The 21382-nt window shown below is 37.5% G+C and overlaps 2 protein-coding genes and 2 non-coding genes across 5 annotated transcripts; 2 read left to right on the top strand and 2 right to left on the bottom strand.

Moving 5' to 3' along the window:
- The first annotated feature begins 6313 nt into the window (after nt 1-6313).
- LOC131314785 (protein ALP1-like) lies at nt 6314-12421 on the top strand. The gene is made up of 2 exons (XM_058343634.1): nt 6314-6841; nt 10954-12421. The coding sequence occupies exons 1-2, from the start codon at nt 6724-6726 to the stop codon at nt 11991-11993; spliced, it is 1158 nt and encodes a 385-aa protein (XP_058199617.1). The 5' UTR covers nt 6314-6723; the 3' UTR covers nt 11994-12421.
- Nucleotides 9476-9583, top strand: LOC131315455 (small nucleolar RNA snoR100). Its single transcript, XR_009196783.1, has one exon. It is a non-coding gene; the product is annotated as a small nucleolar RNA snoR100 (small nucleolar RNA).
- A 242-nt stretch (nt 12422-12663) lies between the features above and the next one.
- Nucleotides 12664-18146, bottom strand: LOC131314786 (methyl-CpG-binding domain-containing protein 7). 2 transcript variants are annotated; one of them, XM_058343636.1, is made up of 7 exons: nt 17789-18144; nt 15915-16043; nt 15784-15822; nt 14822-14965; nt 13722-13844; nt 13358-13589; nt 12664-12910 (listed from the first exon to the last, which is right to left on the bottom strand). In XM_058343636.1, the coding sequence occupies exons 1-7, from the start codon at nt 18020-18022 to the stop codon at nt 12897-12899; spliced, it is 915 nt and encodes a 304-aa protein (XP_058199619.1). In that variant the 5' UTR covers nt 18023-18144; the 3' UTR covers nt 12664-12896. The 2 variants fall into 2 exon arrangements, with proteins under 2 accessions (XP_058199619.1, XP_058199618.1); XM_058343635.1 differs by having other exon boundaries at nt 12664-13589; nt 17789-18146.
- A 2550-nt stretch (nt 18147-20696) lies between these two features.
- On the bottom strand, nt 20697-20804 carry LOC131315463 (small nucleolar RNA snoR100). Its single transcript, XR_009196791.1, has one exon. It is a non-coding gene; the product is annotated as a small nucleolar RNA snoR100 (small nucleolar RNA).
- Nucleotides 20805-21382: the final 578 nt, after the last annotated feature.

The following is a 21382-nucleotide window of genomic DNA, read 5'->3' as shown; positions in this document are numbered from 1 at the left end:
CCAAATTAAAAAACTAACTTTGATTTTTATCTAAAAAAATTGCATGCCGTTTTGTAATAGACTATCTTTGTGGGATAGTGGGTGGGAGGGAGCATATTGATTTTGGGTGCCACCTCCGAATTTTATCCTCACTCCGCCACCGACAAAACCATAAACGAAAGAGTGATTTCTTTTCAAATTCCGTGCCCCTATGCCCTAGCAAAGCTGCAAAATTAAAGAATGGTCGATCATATCGCAGATCACATATAATCACACTCGTCCTATATAACATCACATGAGGTGGCTGATTGATCATTTTCGGTTTTTCTGTGCAATCACAGGCTCTACTACTATGATATCTCTATGGGGATTGGAGGGGTGATGGCCTCCACATGCAATCCATGATTATGACCAGAGGAGAGGACTTGTATTGTATTGTAGCTATTTAACTAGTACTTCTCCTATGATTGTTCAGAGATCATTGGCCCCCATCCCCCAACTGGCCGGCTGATACTATTACTCCCTCCGTCCCTAAATAAATGTCCGGCGCGTAAAATTAGACTTTATAAAACATGCATATTTTATTTTTTTTCCACAATCTAATAGAACTTATTGTTATCTATTGATTTGTAAAAAAATTTAATTTTTTTAAACAAAATAAATGCATCTTGAAGGCCTAGTTTTGCTTGTTAGACACTTATTTAGGGACGGGAAGAGTATTAATTACTACTTCGAAGTGTTGTATGCCCGGATCCATCTCTTTTCATTTTTTTCTCTTCTCTACAAAGCGTGTTGGATGATGCTATGGTGTTCCCAGTCATTTTGGGGACACCGTAATTTTTGGCACAACTTTACCATTCGGAGCATAACTAAAATCAATTACAAGTATAACAGAACCCAAACAAGGCATAACCAAGGAATATCCAAAAAACCAATCAAGGCGTAACTAAACCCAACCAAGGCGTAACAAATAAGTTATGCATTGCTATGGTTTTGGTTATGTTTTGCTATGGTTCTGTTATGTTTATAATGGGTTTTGGTTATACTCATAATGGTTTTGTTATGCCAAAAGTTACGGTATCTCCAAAATGACCGGGGACACCGAAGTCATTCCCAATGGGGTTTTTAGAGCTTCGTCTCAGACAAATTTTTCGAAACATGCAATCCTTTCGTCGTAGCTAGCTAGAGATACATGAGACAATTAACTAACTATCTTCCTAGAGTACCCTGATTAACTATTTGGTCATCAATTTGATATTTGAACCCATTAGGCAAAAAAATGTAGGGAGTAACTAACACAGCCAGTTGGAGTATATATTTTCTTCTTTTACGGTGACGGAGGACCCACAATCAAATAATGATAAGATTCACCAAGACCCGTGAGAAAAGACGACCGGAGGACCCACAATCAAATAATGGCCAAGATTCACCAAAAGACCTGTGAAAAAAGATATCAGTAGTGTTACTTGTAAGGGAATGACTTCGGTGTTCCCGGTCATTTTGGGGACACCGTAACTTTTGACATAACAAAATCATTATAAGTATAACCAAAATCTATTATGAGCATAACCAAAACCATTATGAGCATAACAGAACCATAGCAAAGCATAACTTGTTTGTTATGCCTTGATTGGGTTTGGTTATGCCTTGGTTGGTTTTTTGGATATTTTTTGGTTATACCTTGTTTGGGTTCGGTTATGCTTGTAATGGATTTTAGTTATGCTCATAATGGTGAAGTTATGCCAAAAATTACGGTGTTTTCAAAATGACCGAGGACACCATAGCATCATCCTACTTGTAATATCAAATTTCTGAAGCATTGATATAGTCAGGAACTGGCCATGAACACATACGAATCAATGGCCTTCGCGGTTAGGTTCTTGAATGTCAGTGTAGCTGTTTCCCTTTTCGATTTGCCCAGCTTCACCCAGTTGTATTTAGTGGTGATCCAACTTAATTCAAAGCCCACAATAATCGGATCAGCATCTGCTACTTCTGCAAGTGAAAGCCCATTTGGACAGTTAAGCCCAATTGTCTACAGACTCCTACTACTTTTGTACTCTCATGAACTCAGCCCATGTGTTATCTTTTACGAATGGTGAGCCCTTAACTGTAGATCAAAGATGGCACCGTTGAGAGTTTGATTGACTTGTCTAAAACCTCTTAGGGTTTGTTTGTTTGTTTGATGGGCCAAACTGACCACGGGATTGGTTTACTAAAACTCCAGTGAAAAGTCATCTACAGTATTTGAATGCAACAATTGGCGAAGATTGATTGTTTGTCGGACGGACAACCAATCGATCCCACAAAATATTGTACATCTTCTATCCCCTCCCCCCGAAAACGGAGACCAATAGATAATGCTTTAAGAGTGCGGTATTACTAATTCCTCACTATTTTTGTTCTATCGGCTACTAATTCCTCACTATTAATCGTCGGGTGCATCATATGAAAATAATACATGCCCTGACAAACGTTCCGGCCAATCAGACTCGAATGTGTCCTTAATGTATCTCGGCCTTTCTGGTGGTAAAGCATTCTCGACACAACTTATTAGGAATCTGAAAAGTTCCACTGGGGGCCTAAAATCTCCACACATCGAAAGTGCCTGGGCCCAAGAAAACCTCTATCCTCATCTTAACTGGTTGAATGCATCCATTGGAATGTTCCAAACTAAATGGCTAGCAAAAAGTGGGACCAAATGGAGTACCTTGTTTTATAGGAAAAGATGATTAATTCATGACCTTAAGACATGAGTTCATTGTCTTATTATGTGCTAATTAAAGGGGAAAAAAAAATAGTGAAACAAGTCTCTTAATGCCAGAAAGTTGTAGCAGAACTTCTAGAAATCCTCTTGAATAAGAGTGAACTGAGTTTTAGTTCCTTCAAAACCAGTAAGATTTCTCCGTAATTTACTTTTCCAACAGTCTATAGACGTGAAAGAGAGATGCAAGGAATTACAGCTTGCATGGTGGCATTAATTTGAACAAGTTATCACGTTGGTTTGGAAAGTATTATCGATTCAAAATACTACACGAGGGTCTATTTGATTAGCCATATTAGAGCATTTCCAACGGTGGACTTGCTATTTGCATAGCTAATGCTAGTATAATATAGCTATGAATGGTGTCAAAATTGTTATGCTGTAGCAATGTTGCTCCAATGGTGCATATGCTATTTCTTATGATTTTTCACAAAATATCAATTTGAATTGTCATTTGTGGGTCCCACGATAAGAGAGGTTGAAACAAAATGGTAGGCTAAATTTCAGTAATATCTATATTTTGTGCTACATTTGTCATAATATATAACTATTCTATATAATATGGAGCAATGATTTTTGAATTCTCTATATTTTGGACCATTGGATTTGTACGTATTTTATCTATAGCTGAGATTTAGTAAGACTAGAAATATACTTGGAAAGAATGAATATTTGGAAGAAGGATGAAAAAAAAAAAAATATTTCCTAATCTTATTTTGATTCATTATTTTTGAATTTTCCTTACTTTCCTAACAGTTATCAGTAAAAAATGATTACTATGATCTAAGAGGCTCTCTCTCTCCCTCACACGTTAATTCCAAAATGAATTCTAATTTTGAAATCAAAACTGTTTCCTCTCTTACACATACATTTAGCGCGCTCTCTCTCTCTCTCTCTCTCTCTCTCTCTCTCTCTCTCTCTCTCTCTCTCTCTCTCTCTCTCTCTCTCTCTCTCTCTCTCTCTCTCTCTCTCTCTATATATATATATATATATATATATATATATATATATATATATATATAGAAATCTTTAGGTAAGGACCTTAAAATAAAGACCTCCCATTTCTTGCCTTTCCCGATCGGATTTCGATGATCCAAGCCGCTCAATGTGTTCAGAACGTGATTTTAAGGGTACTCGAGAGAAATCGACAAAAAAAATGACCGGAAAAGGCTTGATTTGAGCAGTTGTCATTTGAACCGTTAGAAAAAAAAATAAACAAAAACTACTTGGATGAAGCCCTTTCCGGTCTTTTTTTTTTGCTAATTTCTAGAGGGTACCCTTAAAATCACGTTCTGAACACATTGAGCGGCTCGGATCATTGAAATTCGATCGGGAAAGGGAGGTCCGCATTTTATTAAAATAAGGTAGTCCTTATAAGAAGAGGACTCATATACATATGTGTGTGTGTGCGTAAGGGCCGTGTCATTTTTTGAAATGTATTCAGATTGCTAAATGTTTAGTAGGTTGAGTGAGGGGAAAAAACTGATTAATTATATATTTGGTTATTTGATTCATTGCAATATGTCGGTGGCAACAAATGTATTGATTTTGTTGCATCTTGATTCTAAGTCATAGTTTTATCTTCGCCTTCATCGGGTTGAAAGTTGAAAACCAACGAAAATATATATGTGCCTGTGTTTCCGCATTGGAATTAATTTTCTTATGTAACTTAATTTTCTATAGCATATAACGCAAGGATGTAGGGTCCATCCATACTTAACAAAAGATAAATTGTTGCAATAGATGATAACTTTGATCCAATGGTTTAGACTCATTCTCCTCCTTTCAGTAAAATACTCACATTTTTTGCACACAATTGTCGTGTGAAAACATTTACTCTTAACAACTATACATTAATGTCTCTGTAATTTAAAAAAAAAAAAAGAGAGAGAAGAATACCAAAACTATTCAAATTCTATGTTAATTTGAAGAATATATATAGGGGAGCATTCTTGGGACCCAAAAAAAGACGCACCATCTCAACCATTGAAGCCAATGACTGAGATTAGAAGTTCACAAAAAATTAATATTGGCCGCAAAGAATTACTTTTGGCGCATCAAATTGCACTTGGCCGCAAGCCGCATTGAATTGCACTTGACTGCATCAAATTATTTTTGCCCGCGTCGAATTGCTCTTGGCAACACGAATTGCTCTTGGCCACGAAGAAATCCTTCTAGGCGCGAAGAATTACTCTTGGCCGCACATAATTGCTCTTGGCCGCTACGAATTGCTCTTGGCCGCTACGAATTACTCTATTTAATTGTTGTTGGCCACATCTAATTGCACTTGGCCGCATCGAATTACTTTATGGTCTCGCAATTCTTTGTGGCCAAGTGCAATTCTCTATGGCCTAGTGCAATTCTCTATGGCCTAGAGCAATTCTTGGCAGTCAAGAGTAATTCCTCATGGCAATGAGTAATTCTTCGCGGCATGAGTAATTCGTCGCGGCCAAGAGTAATATTTTGCGGCCATGAGTAATTTTTCGCAGTCAGGAGTAATTCTTTGCTGCCAATACTAACTCTTCGCGTCAGATTCTTTTTCTTTTTAACTAATAGGTAAGAGAACAAAATTGTTATTCAATACAACTTGAGTTGTTGGTTTTAGATGATTTGGAGTTTCATGATTTGTCTGGGATTAAAGATTGCAGATATTTTATTGGAACATTTTGGATAGACAAAGTTTCAAACTTTACTCCTTACTTGGTTATATGTAATCTTGGAACTATTTTTCTTTTCTATTTTTCTAGGTCAATTAAGGAAATAAGTGCGATAGGGGTGTCACTTTTGAGAAAGTGGAGATTCAAAAAATTGAATTCGAGTTGGAATCCCGTATGATTATACATTCTTAATATCTCTGATAATGCAACTAACGGAATTAAACAGATTTGGTAGCATTTGTTGTGTTAGACTATTTTATGAACTTGGTTAGATGAACTATATTTGAAACTTATTCTTAGAATGAAAATTTTAGAGAAGTAGATTTTGTTGGGAGAAAGAATTTTTTTCCAATTCACGGTTATTTGTAATGCTCTTCTCCCATGAGGTGAGACTATACGCATATCCGGAACTCACCTCATGTGAGATGTCGTTAAAAAGAACCGTTGTATCCACAAAAAAAACTTCGGAAAAGTGAAATTTGATACTTCATTTACACTATGCTTAGAAAGCATTGTGCAATGTAATCAGTAATCACTCTGGCACTACTAGAACGAACCTTTACGAAGAGAAAACTAAAATTTAATAATCATCACTTCATTTACTTGTTAGACCGAATGTAAACTAAAATTTTCATTTCCTCTGTGATTTTGATTTTTGAGTGGTATTTCATTGGTATTTTTGTGTTGTAATACCATAAATTAGCAAAGTAGCAAATTTTCATCAAGATATAAGAAGTGAAATCAATGTAGTCCCAAGTCGAGGTGCACGTAAACGGGTTCGGATACCGGTTTATAAAAGTAAATATGTGTGTGTATTTATATACTCCTCCTATATTCATTCATCATACAAAAGCAAGCATATCAAGCTACCCTTCCTTTCTCTTGCCTAAATCCATAAACATGTAGAGAGAGAGAGACTCGCTGCAAACGACTCTTACTTCTACTACTACTACTACTTTTCTTTCCACATTGTCCATCTGTCTTTCTTTTAATAAAAACCAACCCAAAACAGTTTGCGTATATTTCTCGTCACTCCTCCACAATTTCTCTCCTATTTCAAGTCCCTTACTTTGCATGCTCCAAACTTCACAAAAAGCACGCACAAATAACACATCACTCACAAACACAAACTAGTCATCCCTTTTCCAATAAACCTTTTGCATTTTTTCCCCCCGTTGACAACTCTTACATGATCTCTCTCCGTCCATATTATTCAATCTCGTGCTTTTTAAGCTAATGGGTATTGGTTCCTCTGTAAATTCTAACGAATTTTGATGTTTGGAGTTAGTGGGGTTTCTGGGTTTTGTTAATTCAATTGCCCTGATGGGTCCAGTAAAGGGTTACAAAAAGAGGAGGAAGGTTGAACCCAACGTTTCTGCTTCTGGGTCTTCCGAGGAGGGTTCTTTGGATTGGTGGGATGCCTTGTCTAAGAGAATTGGTGGTATATCTTCTTTTCATATTTGCATTATATACCTGCTTTTTATTGCTTTGTGTTTTGAAAAATTCAAATTATTTGTGTTCAACTGTTTATTGAATCTTGATATGGATTGCTGTTGAACATAACTAATGGAATGATAGATGTGTTGGGGTTGTCTCTATTCGATGAAATTTCCATTGATTGAGTTGAATTCATTTGGGGCAGTTTCATTCTCTTTCTGTTTCCCTTTTCATTGGATTTACGTGTTAATGCATTGCAAATGAACTCGGGTACAGCTAGAAGGATCCCTAATCTGCCATTTTCAGCCACTTCGAGGGAAGTTTTTACCAACATTCTAGTTTTGTGAAGTTCTATTATGAGGGCAAGAAAAGATGTGAGATCATATTATTTAGGTTCTGTTTTAATAGATTTAAGATAATAAAGGTGTCTAGGTCATTGGCAGCTACATAAGGAAGTGAGCTTGTGAAAAGCATTCCTTATTGTTGCTCGTTAGAGAAGTACAATTGGATATCTTCAAAGTGATATTGTTGAATTGATGACGAAATTAGCATGGCAGCTTAGATTTATGAGATCAATTTATGTCTTTCCATAACTAACCACTTGCCATTGAACAAATAAGCTTCTCTCTTGGGTTCAAACTCCTTCCTCTCGTACTACTGTTGTGTGAGGAGAGTCCATAACCAAATCAAACAGAGCCTTAAGCCCCAATCAATTCAGGTCGGCTACGTTAATCATTGAGTTTTGTCGAGGGCATCATGGTCCGTGATATTCAAAAACCTAGGTCCTAGGCGATTCTATAAAATATTGCCATTCTGCGTGCATTTTGGTTGTACACTACAGCCTGCTTATTTGATGTGCCTTTCCTGTTTCTTCTTCTTCTTTGGCAAGATGCAAACCTAATATCAACCCCAGGTCCCCAATCCATCTCAACCTAAGCTGAGACTTAGGGCAGTTTCCTTATATGCTATTAGGAAATGGAATGAATTGAGTCCTTTGAGAAATTATTCAAAACAGTGGCTGTCAAATGCCAAATTCCTTAAGTTGCAATATGACGCTGAGCAGCATTCTTGACATGTAGATTGATTGGACTTTGTTGCTAGTATAAGGCTTAGTAAAAAGCTCGAAGAGTACAGCAATAGCTTATTAACAAAATTTCCCTAATTCCACTCTCTGCTCCACTTCTAACTTGTTTATTTGATGGTCCTTTGAGCCCTGTTGGCTGTTGCTTAAAAGTTTGCGGATAGTGTTCTATTTTCTTTAAAAAGGGGCATGCCCTCCCAGTTAATTGGCTGACTGTGCCAGTTTAAACTCTCTGCTACTATAGTTGCTTGGAAATCAAGGTAATTTTATTGGTACAAAGGAAAATGAAATCAAGGTATGTTTGAGGTCTTGCAATATCTCCAGAGATTAAGTCAATGTGTCTTTGTTATGGCTGGAGTTGATTGTCACTTTATTGTGAGAGTTCCAGTCCTATTATAAAGAAAATGTAGGGGCGTGAATTAGCTGCTCATTAACGAAGTCATAAAATAAGTAAATCTATCATGAACTTCCTTCAGATAGATCTGTCAATCCTACAATACTTTGGAGGCCTGAAGGAAGTTCTTCCACTCAAGATTGTACTCTCTTGGAACGTGCCTTCCAAGTGACTCTTTGATAATGAAGGTTGAACTGGCAAGTAGAAAACCAGTTTTTCGAAATGGTTCCTTTTACATTTTTGTCATTTTTTCATAGAAATTCATCATATTCACTGGAATCCAGTTGGGAATTGACAGCTGTTTCCCAAAATGTTCATATTAAGTTCTGCAGTTCAAGCATATGCAAAATTGGCCTGCCCCAAGAAATATATGATGAAATTGGCCTACTTTTCTTGACACCTCTTAGGACCTATTGATTGGTCAGATTAGACATCAGATTATATTACTTGTCTTATGGGACATCAATTTCATCATTTGAATGCAACTGGGGAGGGATAGCTTATTCTTCAGCCAACCGGTGCCATAAAACATGGGATATGCACTACATTTGCGTGTAGGTGTTGGTAATCCCCTTATTATTCGTCTAAAGGGATCACTCATCGTATCGTGTTATATATCCCCAGACCAATAGTCCGGCCAATTAAACAGAGCTTTCGGGTATATTACTTGGGCATTGGCTGCTTGTGTGACGTCCCTGAATTTCCATGCTGAGGAACACACTCATATCCGTTCCATTTGATGTGAAGTCCCAACTAGGTGTTTCCTTCGCTTTTGGTACAGCACTGTCCCTTTTTGAGTTGAGACTAGTCCTTATTGATTGATGCTATCCGCTGCAAATTGGGCCCTGATGCTTCTTTTTGGATGGGAGCTTCAGTTGAACTACTATGTTACAGTCTTGATGTGACTTTGGTGTACCTTGTTGTAGGGATTCTGTGAAGTATGTCAAAAGATAGAGACATTTGTTATACCTTCTCAGTTTTTCTGTTTCTTTCTCTACGATGAAAAGAAATGTATCCCACTTAGTTTCTTTTCCTGTGATGCTTTTGATGGAACTTGTGAAAAATCTATTTGTAGCTAAAAATGAGAACTTATCGTGTATGGACCCATGCAAATTCAGAAATCCACAACTCCACTTATTAATTGGTTCATATGCTTGAGTTATCAATAAAGGAAGCATGGTGATGTGCACATAAATTGAATTGCGTCTCTAGGCCTGCCCTCTCTGATGCCATTCGGCTTTGATTTGGGGGCATGGTTCCGCACCAAAACAGGTATAGGGGGGCCACTGTTCCAATGGTATTTTGAGAGCAGCCACTTTGTGCATATTGCCAAAGGTTAGGTTTATCTCCAATCCTCCCTTGCCCATACCCCCAATGATTGGGGACTACATGGGTTTTGTTGTTGTTGTTGTATTCTTGAGTTATATCTGGGGATTGTTAACTTTGATGACCTGTCATTACAAGGATAGAAGGCATGTTGGCTAGTAATTGTACCTTCGTTTTATGAGTTGACTACGTGAGTATGCAATTTGGCAGAACAATCACGAGTTGCTAACCTTATGTGGGAGTCACAATAACTTGCAAGGACACAAGGCATGTAAGCTACTAATAATACCTAGATTCTGATAGGTGACTGATAAAATTACAACTGCAGAACTGAGAAATTAGGGCCAACTTTTAGAGGGTCAAATGTTATTATGCATCACAGGTGAGATTCTCCAAGCATGTGTCAGTTGGCACATTTAGGTGGGATTGACGCGTATTTCTTAGGTTGCTTGCATTTTTAAAACAACATCAAGCTTCTTTTTGAAAACAGTTTACAAGAAGTATTGTACTGTGCCTATCAGTCATCCGTGTAAACCATGCAATTGTCTAGCAACTCTGGAGTTAGGTTAGCTCAACTCAGTTTACAGTAATGAGCATCATGTCCCTTTTAAAGTTCTAAATTGCAAGTTCCTGGTTTTTCCATGTCATGAAAAATGCAAGTCTGTCCCTTTTTGCCTTCCTTGAACCATGTTTATTACATATGCCTCTTATGAATTTCGTGGAAGAACCAATGCTGATGGATGGGAAAGAGACTTCTTGTGAAAATAGAGAGGGTTTCACCCCAGATGTTTCAGATTTTCTTTTTTTCAGAAGTGATTAAGATGGTTGCTTCTTTTGCTTGTTCAGCATTATGAGGGAAATTGGTTAAGTGTGGTATGTGATAAAAACGATGAGTGCTTCCTGTCAAGCACGAATGAAATGTCAAACACGAGGCTTAGATTCCGCTCTGATGATTATAAACTAATGACTGATGGAAGGAAGACCAAATATGTGTTAATATAGCTTGATATCTGTATCATGTGATGTGATCTGCAATTTGTATGGTCAATCTGCTTGTTCACCCCTTCATTCACAGTCAGCTTTGCAACACTTGTTCATATACGTATGTCTACCTTGGAGCTTACTTTTCACTTCCCAAGTTTATATAGTGTGATGTAGAAAGAAATCACTTGGGCTTGATGGATATAACAGTTGGTTGTTGAAAAAGTAAGTCAACAAAAGGTGAAAAAGGATGGAAATAAAAGAAGTTCTCTTTTATTCTGTACCAATTAATCCCTTGCAAAACATGATGTCCTCTTTCTCCTTCTATCTGCAGGTATTTCATCTCCGTCAAAGGGCTTGGAAAAGTTCGAGTCCATGTTCAAGATCTCCAGAAAAACGTTCAACTATATATGTTCCCTTGTCAAGGACGGTATGATGGCCAAGACATCAAACTTCATGTTTAGCAATGGAAAACCAATGTGCTTAAATGATCAAGTGGCCATAGCTTTAAGGAGGCTGAGCTCTGGTGATTCACTAATAGCAGTGGCGGATTCATTCGGCACTAATCACTCAACCGTCTCTCAACTGACATGGCGTTTCGTGGAGGCCATGGAAGAAAGAGGGATTCACCACCTTCAGTGGCCTTCCACTGAGCAAGAAATGACGAAAATAAAATCGAAGTTTGAGAAAATCAGAGGCCTTCCAAATTGTTGTGGCGCGATCGACACCACCCACATTACTATGCTATTGTCATCAACCGAAATGGACAGTAATGTGTGGCTCGATCGTGAGAAGAACCATAGTATGATTTTGCAAGCAATTGTGGACCCAGATATGAGGTTTCGTGATATAGTTACTGGATGGCCGGGAAAAATGGATGATTTCGATGTGCTTCAGAGGTCAACTTTCTTCAAGCTTTGTGAGAAAGGAGAGAGGTTAAATGGGAAAAAGATGAAGCTCTCAGAAGGAACAGAACTAAGGGAATATATAGTTGGTGATTCAGGTTTTCCGATATTGCCTTGGCTTATAACCCCTTTTAAAGGGAAAGAGAATTCGGAATCGAAGGTTGAGTTCAATAAGCGGCATTTCGCCACGCGTGTGGTGGCACATAGGGCGTTGACAAGGTTGAAGGAGATGTGGAGGATAATTCAAGGAGTGATGTGGAGACCAGACAAGAATAGGTTGCCGAGGATTATTCTTGTCTGTTGCATTCTGCATAACATTGTGATTGACATGGAAGATGATGTTTATGATGAGTTAGTTTTGTCTCACCACCACGACGCCGGCTACAAACAAGAGGTTTGTAAATTTGCTGACAAGACTGCTTTGGTTTTGAGAGATAATCTATCTCTATACGTGTCCGGAAGACTCTGATTTTGAGCAGTGACATTATTGATAAAAGAGGTTGAGACTGGACTTAAATGTGCAAGCACGAAAAGACGATGAAGGTAAATTAGCCAGTCGGATTTGGTTAAGCGAAGTCGGATAGGATGGTCCATGGCTAGGTGCAACACATGAGTTTATAAAGAATGGCTGAGAAAACCAGGTTGAGGGGCAGAGATTTTCGAATAGAACAGGAAATTGAGTTTATAGAATTTATATAGGTGGTTTTCATAATTGCTGCAGAGGTTTGGACTATAATCTTTTTCTTTGGTGTACTGAACATTTTGAGACTTTATTCATGCTTGTGAAGCATATGCATTACAGGGGACGTAAGCTACATTCAGGTTTTAGATTTGTACTGTAATATTTAGATTGTGAAATTGCCTTTCATTTTTCCTTTTCTTGACGTGCTTTTGTGATATCAAAGTCTTTGTTGGACACCAACAAGCTGAGCATGCCAGTGCTAAATCTTAGGCCTACCAAACATCTTCAGGTGATGGTGAATTCCCCTCGGCGTATTAATGCGGTCACTATGTCCAAATGAGACAATACCGAAGCTAGGGGGGTCGTTTGGCTAAAATGGCGTCGATTAGCATGAGATTCAGTTCCATATGTATAACAGCCGAAGACATGGTTAATAAGTAGTTCAAGAAACCATGAGTCAAACTTGTTTCAAAGATCACTGAACCTCAGCAAGTTAATAGTATCACAAGAACTAAGCAAGCATTACTGAGGCAATCAAAGATAAAAACAGGGAATTTATACAGCAGCTAGGATAATCAATGTCGCCAAAACTGTACAAAGTGGGGTGTGTAGTCCCATTCAACCTGGTGCCAACCCACTACAAAATTGCCAAAACTTTATCTTACATCTCCCCCCAGAGTTCATCGGCTGCTAATCATCATGAACTGCAAATAAAGAAAATAATTAATAAATAAACAGAGATTCCCATGCGGTTCAGTAATATGTTTGGGCCTTGCATGGAAATTTCAGGCACAAGATAAGTAAGATACAATCGAAAACGTAAGAAAAATGTCCGCATGCGATCACAAAACATCCAAATAATAATTGAAAACAAGCTATTGAATACTTCTAGCCCAGAAGTTAAGAAGCGCCAAATAGATGCACCCCAAACTAACAATGTGAAAACCGTTGGGGATAAATGAATCCATTTCCCCAATATAGAATCCCCCTAAGATACTATGGATCATGTCAGATGTATATTCTGACTCCAACTGTACTCAGAACAACAAATAGAGGATGAATAAATCAACGAATCATATAGAACAGTGTACCAGAAATAGTGAGAACATTTAACATGACCTTTGTGTTTTTGGTAAACCAAGCACAAGTACCTTTGTCTTTCAACAAATGTGCAGTAGAATTTGTGTCATCGATGGATACCGCAAATCTATTGGCCCATCGTTGTTTTATAGGTTCTGGAATCATTGATTCTCCAATGAAAGGGTTCCACGTATTCCCTCTAGGATCAGCAAGAACCCAGTTGATTTTTTCCGGTGGCTTGGGGATATCAGATGTTGAACTCTTCAACTTCCCTGAAGAAAATTTCTTCTGCAATCCAAATTTCTGGGACAAAAACAGACAGTGCATATGGTCAAGAAGAACTGGAGCACAGTGAATTCTACTTTGGCTGACTTTGTATTAACTAAATGCAAGATGCGGGCCTCCAACTAAAATCCAAGTTAACTATTAACTAACCTTAACACGGTTGGCCGATTTAAACAACTGGGAAAGGGGTGCATCCTCTCCCACTTCTGCCAGATATCGCTGAACAGAAAGCAGGGATCTGAACTTCCGTCCAGTCCCAGGTTCATAGTAGTACTGCACAAGAAAATGAAAAAATTGAAGGACAGATCACCTCCACCACACACACGCAAACAGAGAAGTCCATACCAGTGTCAAATGTAAACATGGTAGCAAGCCCGAAAGGAAAAGGGTAAATTGAAGCAGACTCATGAAGCCGGACAATGGTTCACTTATTTACCATATCTGTCTAATAAAAAATATCTAGAGAAGCCATTTATAAATTCCTTAACCAAGATTCAGTCTGTCACACTTCTTATATCAGTGGAAGAACACAAGAAGAAATTATCGGCATTGGTGAAGTCTCATCTGATGGAATAGGGTTTACAATATTCTTCAAGGTGATATTGGATTCAAGAAAGAACTTCAGTTTCTTAAGTATGCTCGTCTACAAGCACCATAATTCAATAACATACTGCAATTTAAGAGGATCAAGGTATTCTTCTATCTACCAGTATTGTGATATTAAAACATTCGAACATCACAACCTTTTCTCCTTCTTGAATGAAATAGACTTTCCAAAAACCCATACAAAGGAAACAAGTGAAGAAATGAACAAGTAATTATATTGCACATGCACACAAATGAACGTAACTTTGCTGAAAAATTGTCGTCTATCTCTATCGATACATCCTAAGGCATTTTACTTGACAAAAAAACTTAATGGTTACTTACGTAATATACGGAAACTCAAACTCGAGTCTCGTCTATTATGGGAAAGTGAACTAAGCTGTTAGGTTGTTCCCTAGGGGTTACTTTTACGTGATAAAGTCGTCCCATTGCTGGTTATCCTAGCAAACACAATACTTCAGTTATAGATTAACAAGAAAAAGAGTAGAACACGTAATCAATGATGTCTCTGTATTCCAGAATAAGTTTCCCAAAATTCTACAAGCTTTAAGCAAAGAAATTTCGAGTAATGGAGGAAAAAACAATACTTGTGCAAATTTTCCTATTTTTAAAAGCAAAACTATTCAAAGAAAGGATAATTGCACCTTGTCAAACCAACCATGGCACTTGCGGGGTACCTCCTCCACAACCCAACCATCAGGGAGATTGAACGGTGTCATAGCTGCAGTGACGGTGGGGGCCACAACTAATTGTCGTCGGCTAGATCCCCTCTTATCCAGTGGCAACAACTGCAGTGGCATCAGCCGATCAGCGTCAATGATACGGATCAGCCCTCCTTGTACCGGTTCTAGTATATGTCACCAAAAAATTGATCTTATATACACCTACTCCAACTAAATATTTCATGTTTCTATATATTCTTGCTATTTGTTTTGGATTCTCTGGACAGTTACCATTTGAAATTGTTCATCATGAAAAAGACAAGGAACGTGTCCAAAATTCAAAAAATTTGAATAATAAAATAGAAGATTCAGAAATGAACACCAGGAAGTAGGATACTTGGAAGGACAGCCGTCCCAGGTGGATGGCATGGACTCCAAAATCCAAACTCCCCTCCTAAGGGGCCAGCATCTTACCTGGAGAAATTTTGTTGTCTCAAAATGTGTGCTAGCAAGCTCCAAGGTTAGGGCTGAGCGGGGAAAAAAAAAGTGCCCTAATTGGTCCTAACGTCAAAACAAATTGAGAAAAAGAACCCCCCACAAAAACTACCTAAAAGTAAGGTCACAGTTCCGATTGTATGAAATAACCAACACTTAAGGTGGCAGATAACGTCTGAAAATTAGCGAGGTTGCATGCATATAAACTAGTTATATGGGAAATTTCAAAGAGTAAAAGTTAGTATGATATTCAAAACCGCAATAGAGGTGTCTAATATGTTCAAATTTTGAACCAAAGGAGTAAACTTGTATAATAACCAACTTCTATAGGTTGCTTAACAACAGATGTGCTAATGGAAACGCTCTATTAATCTCCTCTAGCTTGTAGGTGCGTGAGAGATTCCATCTGTAACCAGTCTTTTTGGAAAAAAGGAAGTGACCAAATTTACCATTCCTCCTGAAACAATCATTTTCCTGGAACGTGAACTCTGTAAAAGGTAAGAAAGAAGCATGTCAAGGCCAATGACAGAAAAAAACATCTTCAAATGTCAGCTGGAAAATAAGCAACTCTCAGACATACCATTTTACCCAGTGTGAATGGCCTATCTGACCTTGACCGTGACCGTGGTGTATATTCCACTCCTGTTAGGTATCTCTCAACTTCTTTTGTGGAACGGAACTTCTTTCCAGTCTCAGGCTCATGGTAATACTGCACAAGGGGATAGCAACTCTATGGTTTCAGACAAGCATCATACAATTCAACAAAAGAATTTCCTGATAACTTACAAAACATGCTACCAGGCCAGAATAAACTTTCAAATGGGTGCTAATCTTATGAAAAAAAAATTATTGGAGGTGGATCATCTCAAATTTCTATTATCTTCCAGACCACCATAACATCTGTGGTCTGTGCTATTTAACATAGACTTGCATCAGAAAGCACTTAAGAATCGATACATATTTTATGCCAGATTCCCAAAGTAACGGACTCCACCATCCCACTGGCTTCCAACCGCATGGAGGAATTTCAAAAAAAATAAAATTGTCCCTGAGACTTGTCTCGATACTTGGATCAGCATTTACCCTTCAAGACGAAATGCTGGAAGTTTCCATCATTTTTATATCTAACTGAACATATTTGTTATACTTGATACTTAGAGGTTAAATTATTTAGAAAAACTTAATAATCAAGAACATTGTGACCACAATTTCAGATAGCATACGCACATACAGTAAGGTCAAAGCCAAAAGGCTCTAGTGACAATGACAATGCATTTACATGGTATGCTTATTGTTATTGTCATCGACTCGTCGTTACTCCAATAGCCTTTTATGTCTCTCAAAACAGAGCTCAAAAACTCATTGTAATTACCAGCAGTAATTTCAAATCCTACACCCCAATAGCTAATATTAGTATCTCGGTTCAGCATCACAAAAAGATTCATGGTTATCGGCAGAGCAGAGTGGTTTTAATCGTGTCTTAATAGAACTGAAATTTATCTTAGCCCCTACGTACGGATAATTTTGGAAAACTAACATACTTTAAGGACTTGTTACACATGCATTTTGGACATCCGAGAATAGAAACATGGACAAACAAAGTGGGACCCACAAAAGTCATGGTTCACTCTGTGTATGCATATTCTCAGGCGATTTGTGCATTGAGTAATCAAGTGTTTATCAGGACAAAGGAAATTACAAGTTCATTTTCAGCTTTTAGGAGGTAAAATTTTTGCCATTAAAGTGCATGTAAATTTTATGTCCAACCAAACACCAGAAAATCATAGCAAATGTAGTGTTTGTGGAAAGCAGTTCCCCCTAACTCTTTTTAAGCTTTTTTTTTTTTGTTTTAATCTCTTGGTGCATATTTTGTACAATGGTTGAATTAGCTGCCGAAATGTATAGCTTAATATCAACTCCTTCAGGGCTGATCCTGCAAGTGGGTGCTGAGATTGGGCCTCCAATATTAGTCGAGATGCGTGTAAGCTAACCCCGACAACTGAATTATAAAAATAAAAATAAAAGTCTCGTCAAACCTAATTGTTATCGTTTTACCGAAATCTGGTATGGGGCAGAAAAAACAGTCAATTCAGAGCAGAATTCCCAAAAATAACAATCACACACTTGATGTACTACTATATTACGCACACTAAACATTTCATGCATGTTATGAATCTCAATTCATTCTCGCACGTACCAACAAAAAAAATTCATGTCTCTAAAACCATGACAACGCAACCAAAACCCAGGATTCGAAGTAAAATCGAAAAAGTAAAAAAAAAAAAAAAAAAAAAGTAAAATCGAAAAAAAAACAACAACAGAAGATCAATCAATATATGCGCAATCGCGGCGCGCATTTGTGTGTATATAAAAATCTATTTACATACAATCAGCATTCAAGCACAACTTATTCTTTTTCGAAGGGCAATAAAGTCAAGGGAATAGAGAGGGGACCCTGTCGGAACGGATGCCGTCGGCGCGGGGTACGCTCTCCACGTACCATCCGCGAGGGAGTTCGAACCCCGAGAAGGAGGAGGCGGCGGTGATTGCGGAGGTTGTGGGGGGCACCACCACCGCCAGTTGGCGGCGGACGGGCTGAACGACGCCGCCGTGGTGAGCGGGGGTCGGGTTTCGGAAAGGGACCAGCATTGAGCAAGAGAGCGCCACGTTGTCCTCCTCCTCCTCCATGGGATGATGATCTGTCACTCTAAACTGTGTCAAGTGCGACTTCTGATTCTGTTCTCAAAAACGCCGATTAAATAAAAAGTTTTAAAAAAGAAGAAACATTTTCACAACAACAATTCTTCTGCGATCACAAACACACATCTTCGGTTCACGTTGGGATCTACACACATTATACCGATCAGTGTGTAAAGTGTCGTGTTTGTGGGCGTAGAATTTTTCTTGAGAATTGATTTTCACACTCTCCTTTTATCCAAATATATATTTTTTTATTTTGTAGTGATGTAAAATTACATAATTATCATTTTCATGTGTGACCGAAAAAATGGTATATAGGGTAATTTTCTAATTCTACATGAGTAAAGATAAAAAATAGAGTGCACTTAAAAAAAAGGGGGAGTATGAAGATCAATTTCTTTTATTTTTCCAATGCACTTTTTTTTATCTCAAGAGTGCTACAATAACACATTTGCACGTACAAGTGCACGAACAACACTCTTGTGTGTGCAAGAGTGCGGTTCTAGTATTTTTATTTTTGTATGACCAGTGCTAAAACGACGAAAGATTTTATTTTTAGGTTTGAGTTATAAAAAGTATCCTTTGTCGTTTTAGCATTAGATAAAAAGGGCATTATTTTTCAATGCTTAGGATTGTACTCTTAACTTTGTTTTGGATAGTAATTTTTGCACACCCCATTTTCATAATTATACTCTCTCTTTCATTTTTTTGCTTATTAATTTACATGTTAATTTATGAAATTAACCCTTCATCCGGAGACTCTTCCACATGTTTTGAAGGACATCATTGGAAATTCACACTGCAAGAGGGCAAAAAAGAAACTGCATTTATAAGGAATGAGAGTGAAAATCAATCACCTTTTTGTTGTGCTTCCAAAGAGAAAGGGCATGATGAAACTATTACGAGAAAGGGCATAATAAAACTTTCAAGAGTCGAACTTAAAATGGGAATCGGCGGTGCTCTAGTGCACCCTAGTGTAGTGCGTGTGTAGTGCGGCACACGGATCATCGATCTCATCAATCAACGGTTGCAATGTATTTTTTAACTTTGACCGATAATAAATATCTTTTACCGGTAAAAAATTGTTTTTAATCTGAACTGTTGATTGATGAGATCGATAGATGTATGCCTCACACAAGGGTGCACTATAGCAAAAAGGTAGATAAACAAACGGGGATAGAGGGAACATTTCATCTGAATGTTAAAATGATTTCTCCTAACAAAATACTCTTGTGCATGATTTCAGCAAAACAAGAGTGAGAACCTTTCTAATCGGTACGACAATTTTTCTTTCATAAAACTATAGAGATTATGTTTGAATCTACCAAGCCAATGTGCTCTTAGCTCAGTTGGCATTGTTAGGACCACGAGTCATGGTCTCTCTATGTTGGCAAATTTCAAAACAAAACACACATTTAATTGTATCTCTGATTATCGAGTTGTAATTTATTTATTATTTATTTCTAGAGTGTCTGTTTAGAAAGTGAAAGAAAATCGAATATTTATTTGTAATTAAAAGTGATTGAATGAAATAATCGCGTTTAGATCAAGTGGTCGGAGAGAGCTCAATTGGAATGGATTGACTGGGTATCAATTTGAGATCAATTGATAAAACCTGCCTAAATGAGGCGGAAGTGGTGCACATGTTACAGCTAATACAAAAGGTAGTATTCTTTTGTATGCTAGGGGAACGAAACAAAAGGAGCAGAAGGGAAAAAAAGAAAAAGGACGTGGGTCTAGTTCAGACAAGATGGAGTGGTATTTTTACGTTTGAGTCTTGGACTTCTGATTCAATCGTTGAAGCCACAATGAAACTCCAAAAAGTATTCACAACTTTATTTCTACAAACTTAGACTTGTTCTTCAGTGGATTTCTGAAAGAATGTGGAAGGCTTGTGGATTCAAGACAGCGGCGGTCAAGCAATGAGTGTGGTAAACGTAGATTCGGTAAGTAGGTCTTAGGCTCGATTGTGAGGATTCAAATTGTAAGGTAAGATTACTTGTAACTACACAATGTTTATAGTACTTTATTCATTCTCGTGGTTTTTTTCTTGTTTAGAGTTTTCCACGTATATCTTGGTGTTCTTATGTTTATTGTTTTCCAGTGATTGATTGGATTGATATAGATTGTGGGTTGATATTGAAAAAATTCGGAACATAGCAAATATTTATATTTATATACCTAGGCGATCTAGGACTTTTCAAGCATCATGCACCCACTGCCACTTTTGATGGAGATAGGTTCAAGCCCCAGGAGAGGCGATTGGGGTTCAGGGCTATAGACAATCTCTGAACTCTCTGTGAACTAACTTACTAACTAAGCAGAGATGGAACCAGGATTTTATCCTAGTAGTGGTGAAATATATACTAAAAAAATAAAAAGATGCATTACAATATTAATAGTCATCGGCTCCAGAAAAAATTAAAATAACATAATAAAAACTATAGTAAATGATGTTTTTCATTTGTACATGGAGTATGAAAAAAGACTAATTTTAATTTTGGGCGTGGATAATGCCACTCCAACAATAACAACAAAACTCATGTAGTCTCTAATTATTGGGGATATGAGCGAGGAAGGATTGGAGACAGACCTAACTTATGGCAATATGTACAAAGTGACTGATCTCAGAATACAACTTAAATAGTAGCCCTTCTGTACGTGTTTTGCTGCGAAACCATACCCCCAAATCAAAGTCAAATAGCATCAGAGAGGGCAGTCCTAGAGACCCAATTCAATTTATGTGCACATTACCATGCTTCTTTCATTGATAGTCCAGAATATCGGTATACACAAAGATAATGTCACTCTCCAAATTTATAATGCCACTCCCCAGATCCCTATATGGATTTTCCAAATTGATAACCGCACCTCCTTTTGGGAGTGGCATTATAATTAAGTTCTCTTAATTTTTTAGGTTAAGTTATTTTAGGGTTTGAATTAATGTGGAGTTTTTTTTTCTTAATTACACATCATCATTTATATTATTTCACTTTGGCCCATTAAGTTTAGTTTTAGAATACTTTTTGGGGTCTCCTTTCTTGAAAAACAAATAGAAGATTTATGACTAGCATATAATAAAAAATAAGGAAAAAAATCTAACAGTGACGAAACTATATAAGTTGGAGATAATTTTTTTTTTCACATATAATAATTGTGTTTTCTAAAATTCTTATCGTGTCGGCCGCCGCCACTATACCCCCTCTGGTCCCATCCTTATAACTAAGAATGGAGCCAGAGGGGGACCAGTAGGACAGTCATCCAGTCTACAATTTTAAGAAACACAACTATTACATTGAAAAAAGAAAATACTTTTGCTATTCTTACGGGTTCGTCAAGGTCAGAGAT

The sequence above is a fragment of the Rhododendron vialii genome, chromosome 13a, assembly GCF_030253575.1.
Source record: "Rhododendron vialii isolate Sample 1 chromosome 13a, ASM3025357v1".
Lineage (NCBI taxonomy): Eukaryota > Viridiplantae > Streptophyta > Magnoliopsida > Ericales > Ericaceae > Rhododendron > Rhododendron vialii.
Note: the sequence above shows the minus strand (reverse complement) of the source record. Positions and strands in the feature narration are given on the sequence as shown.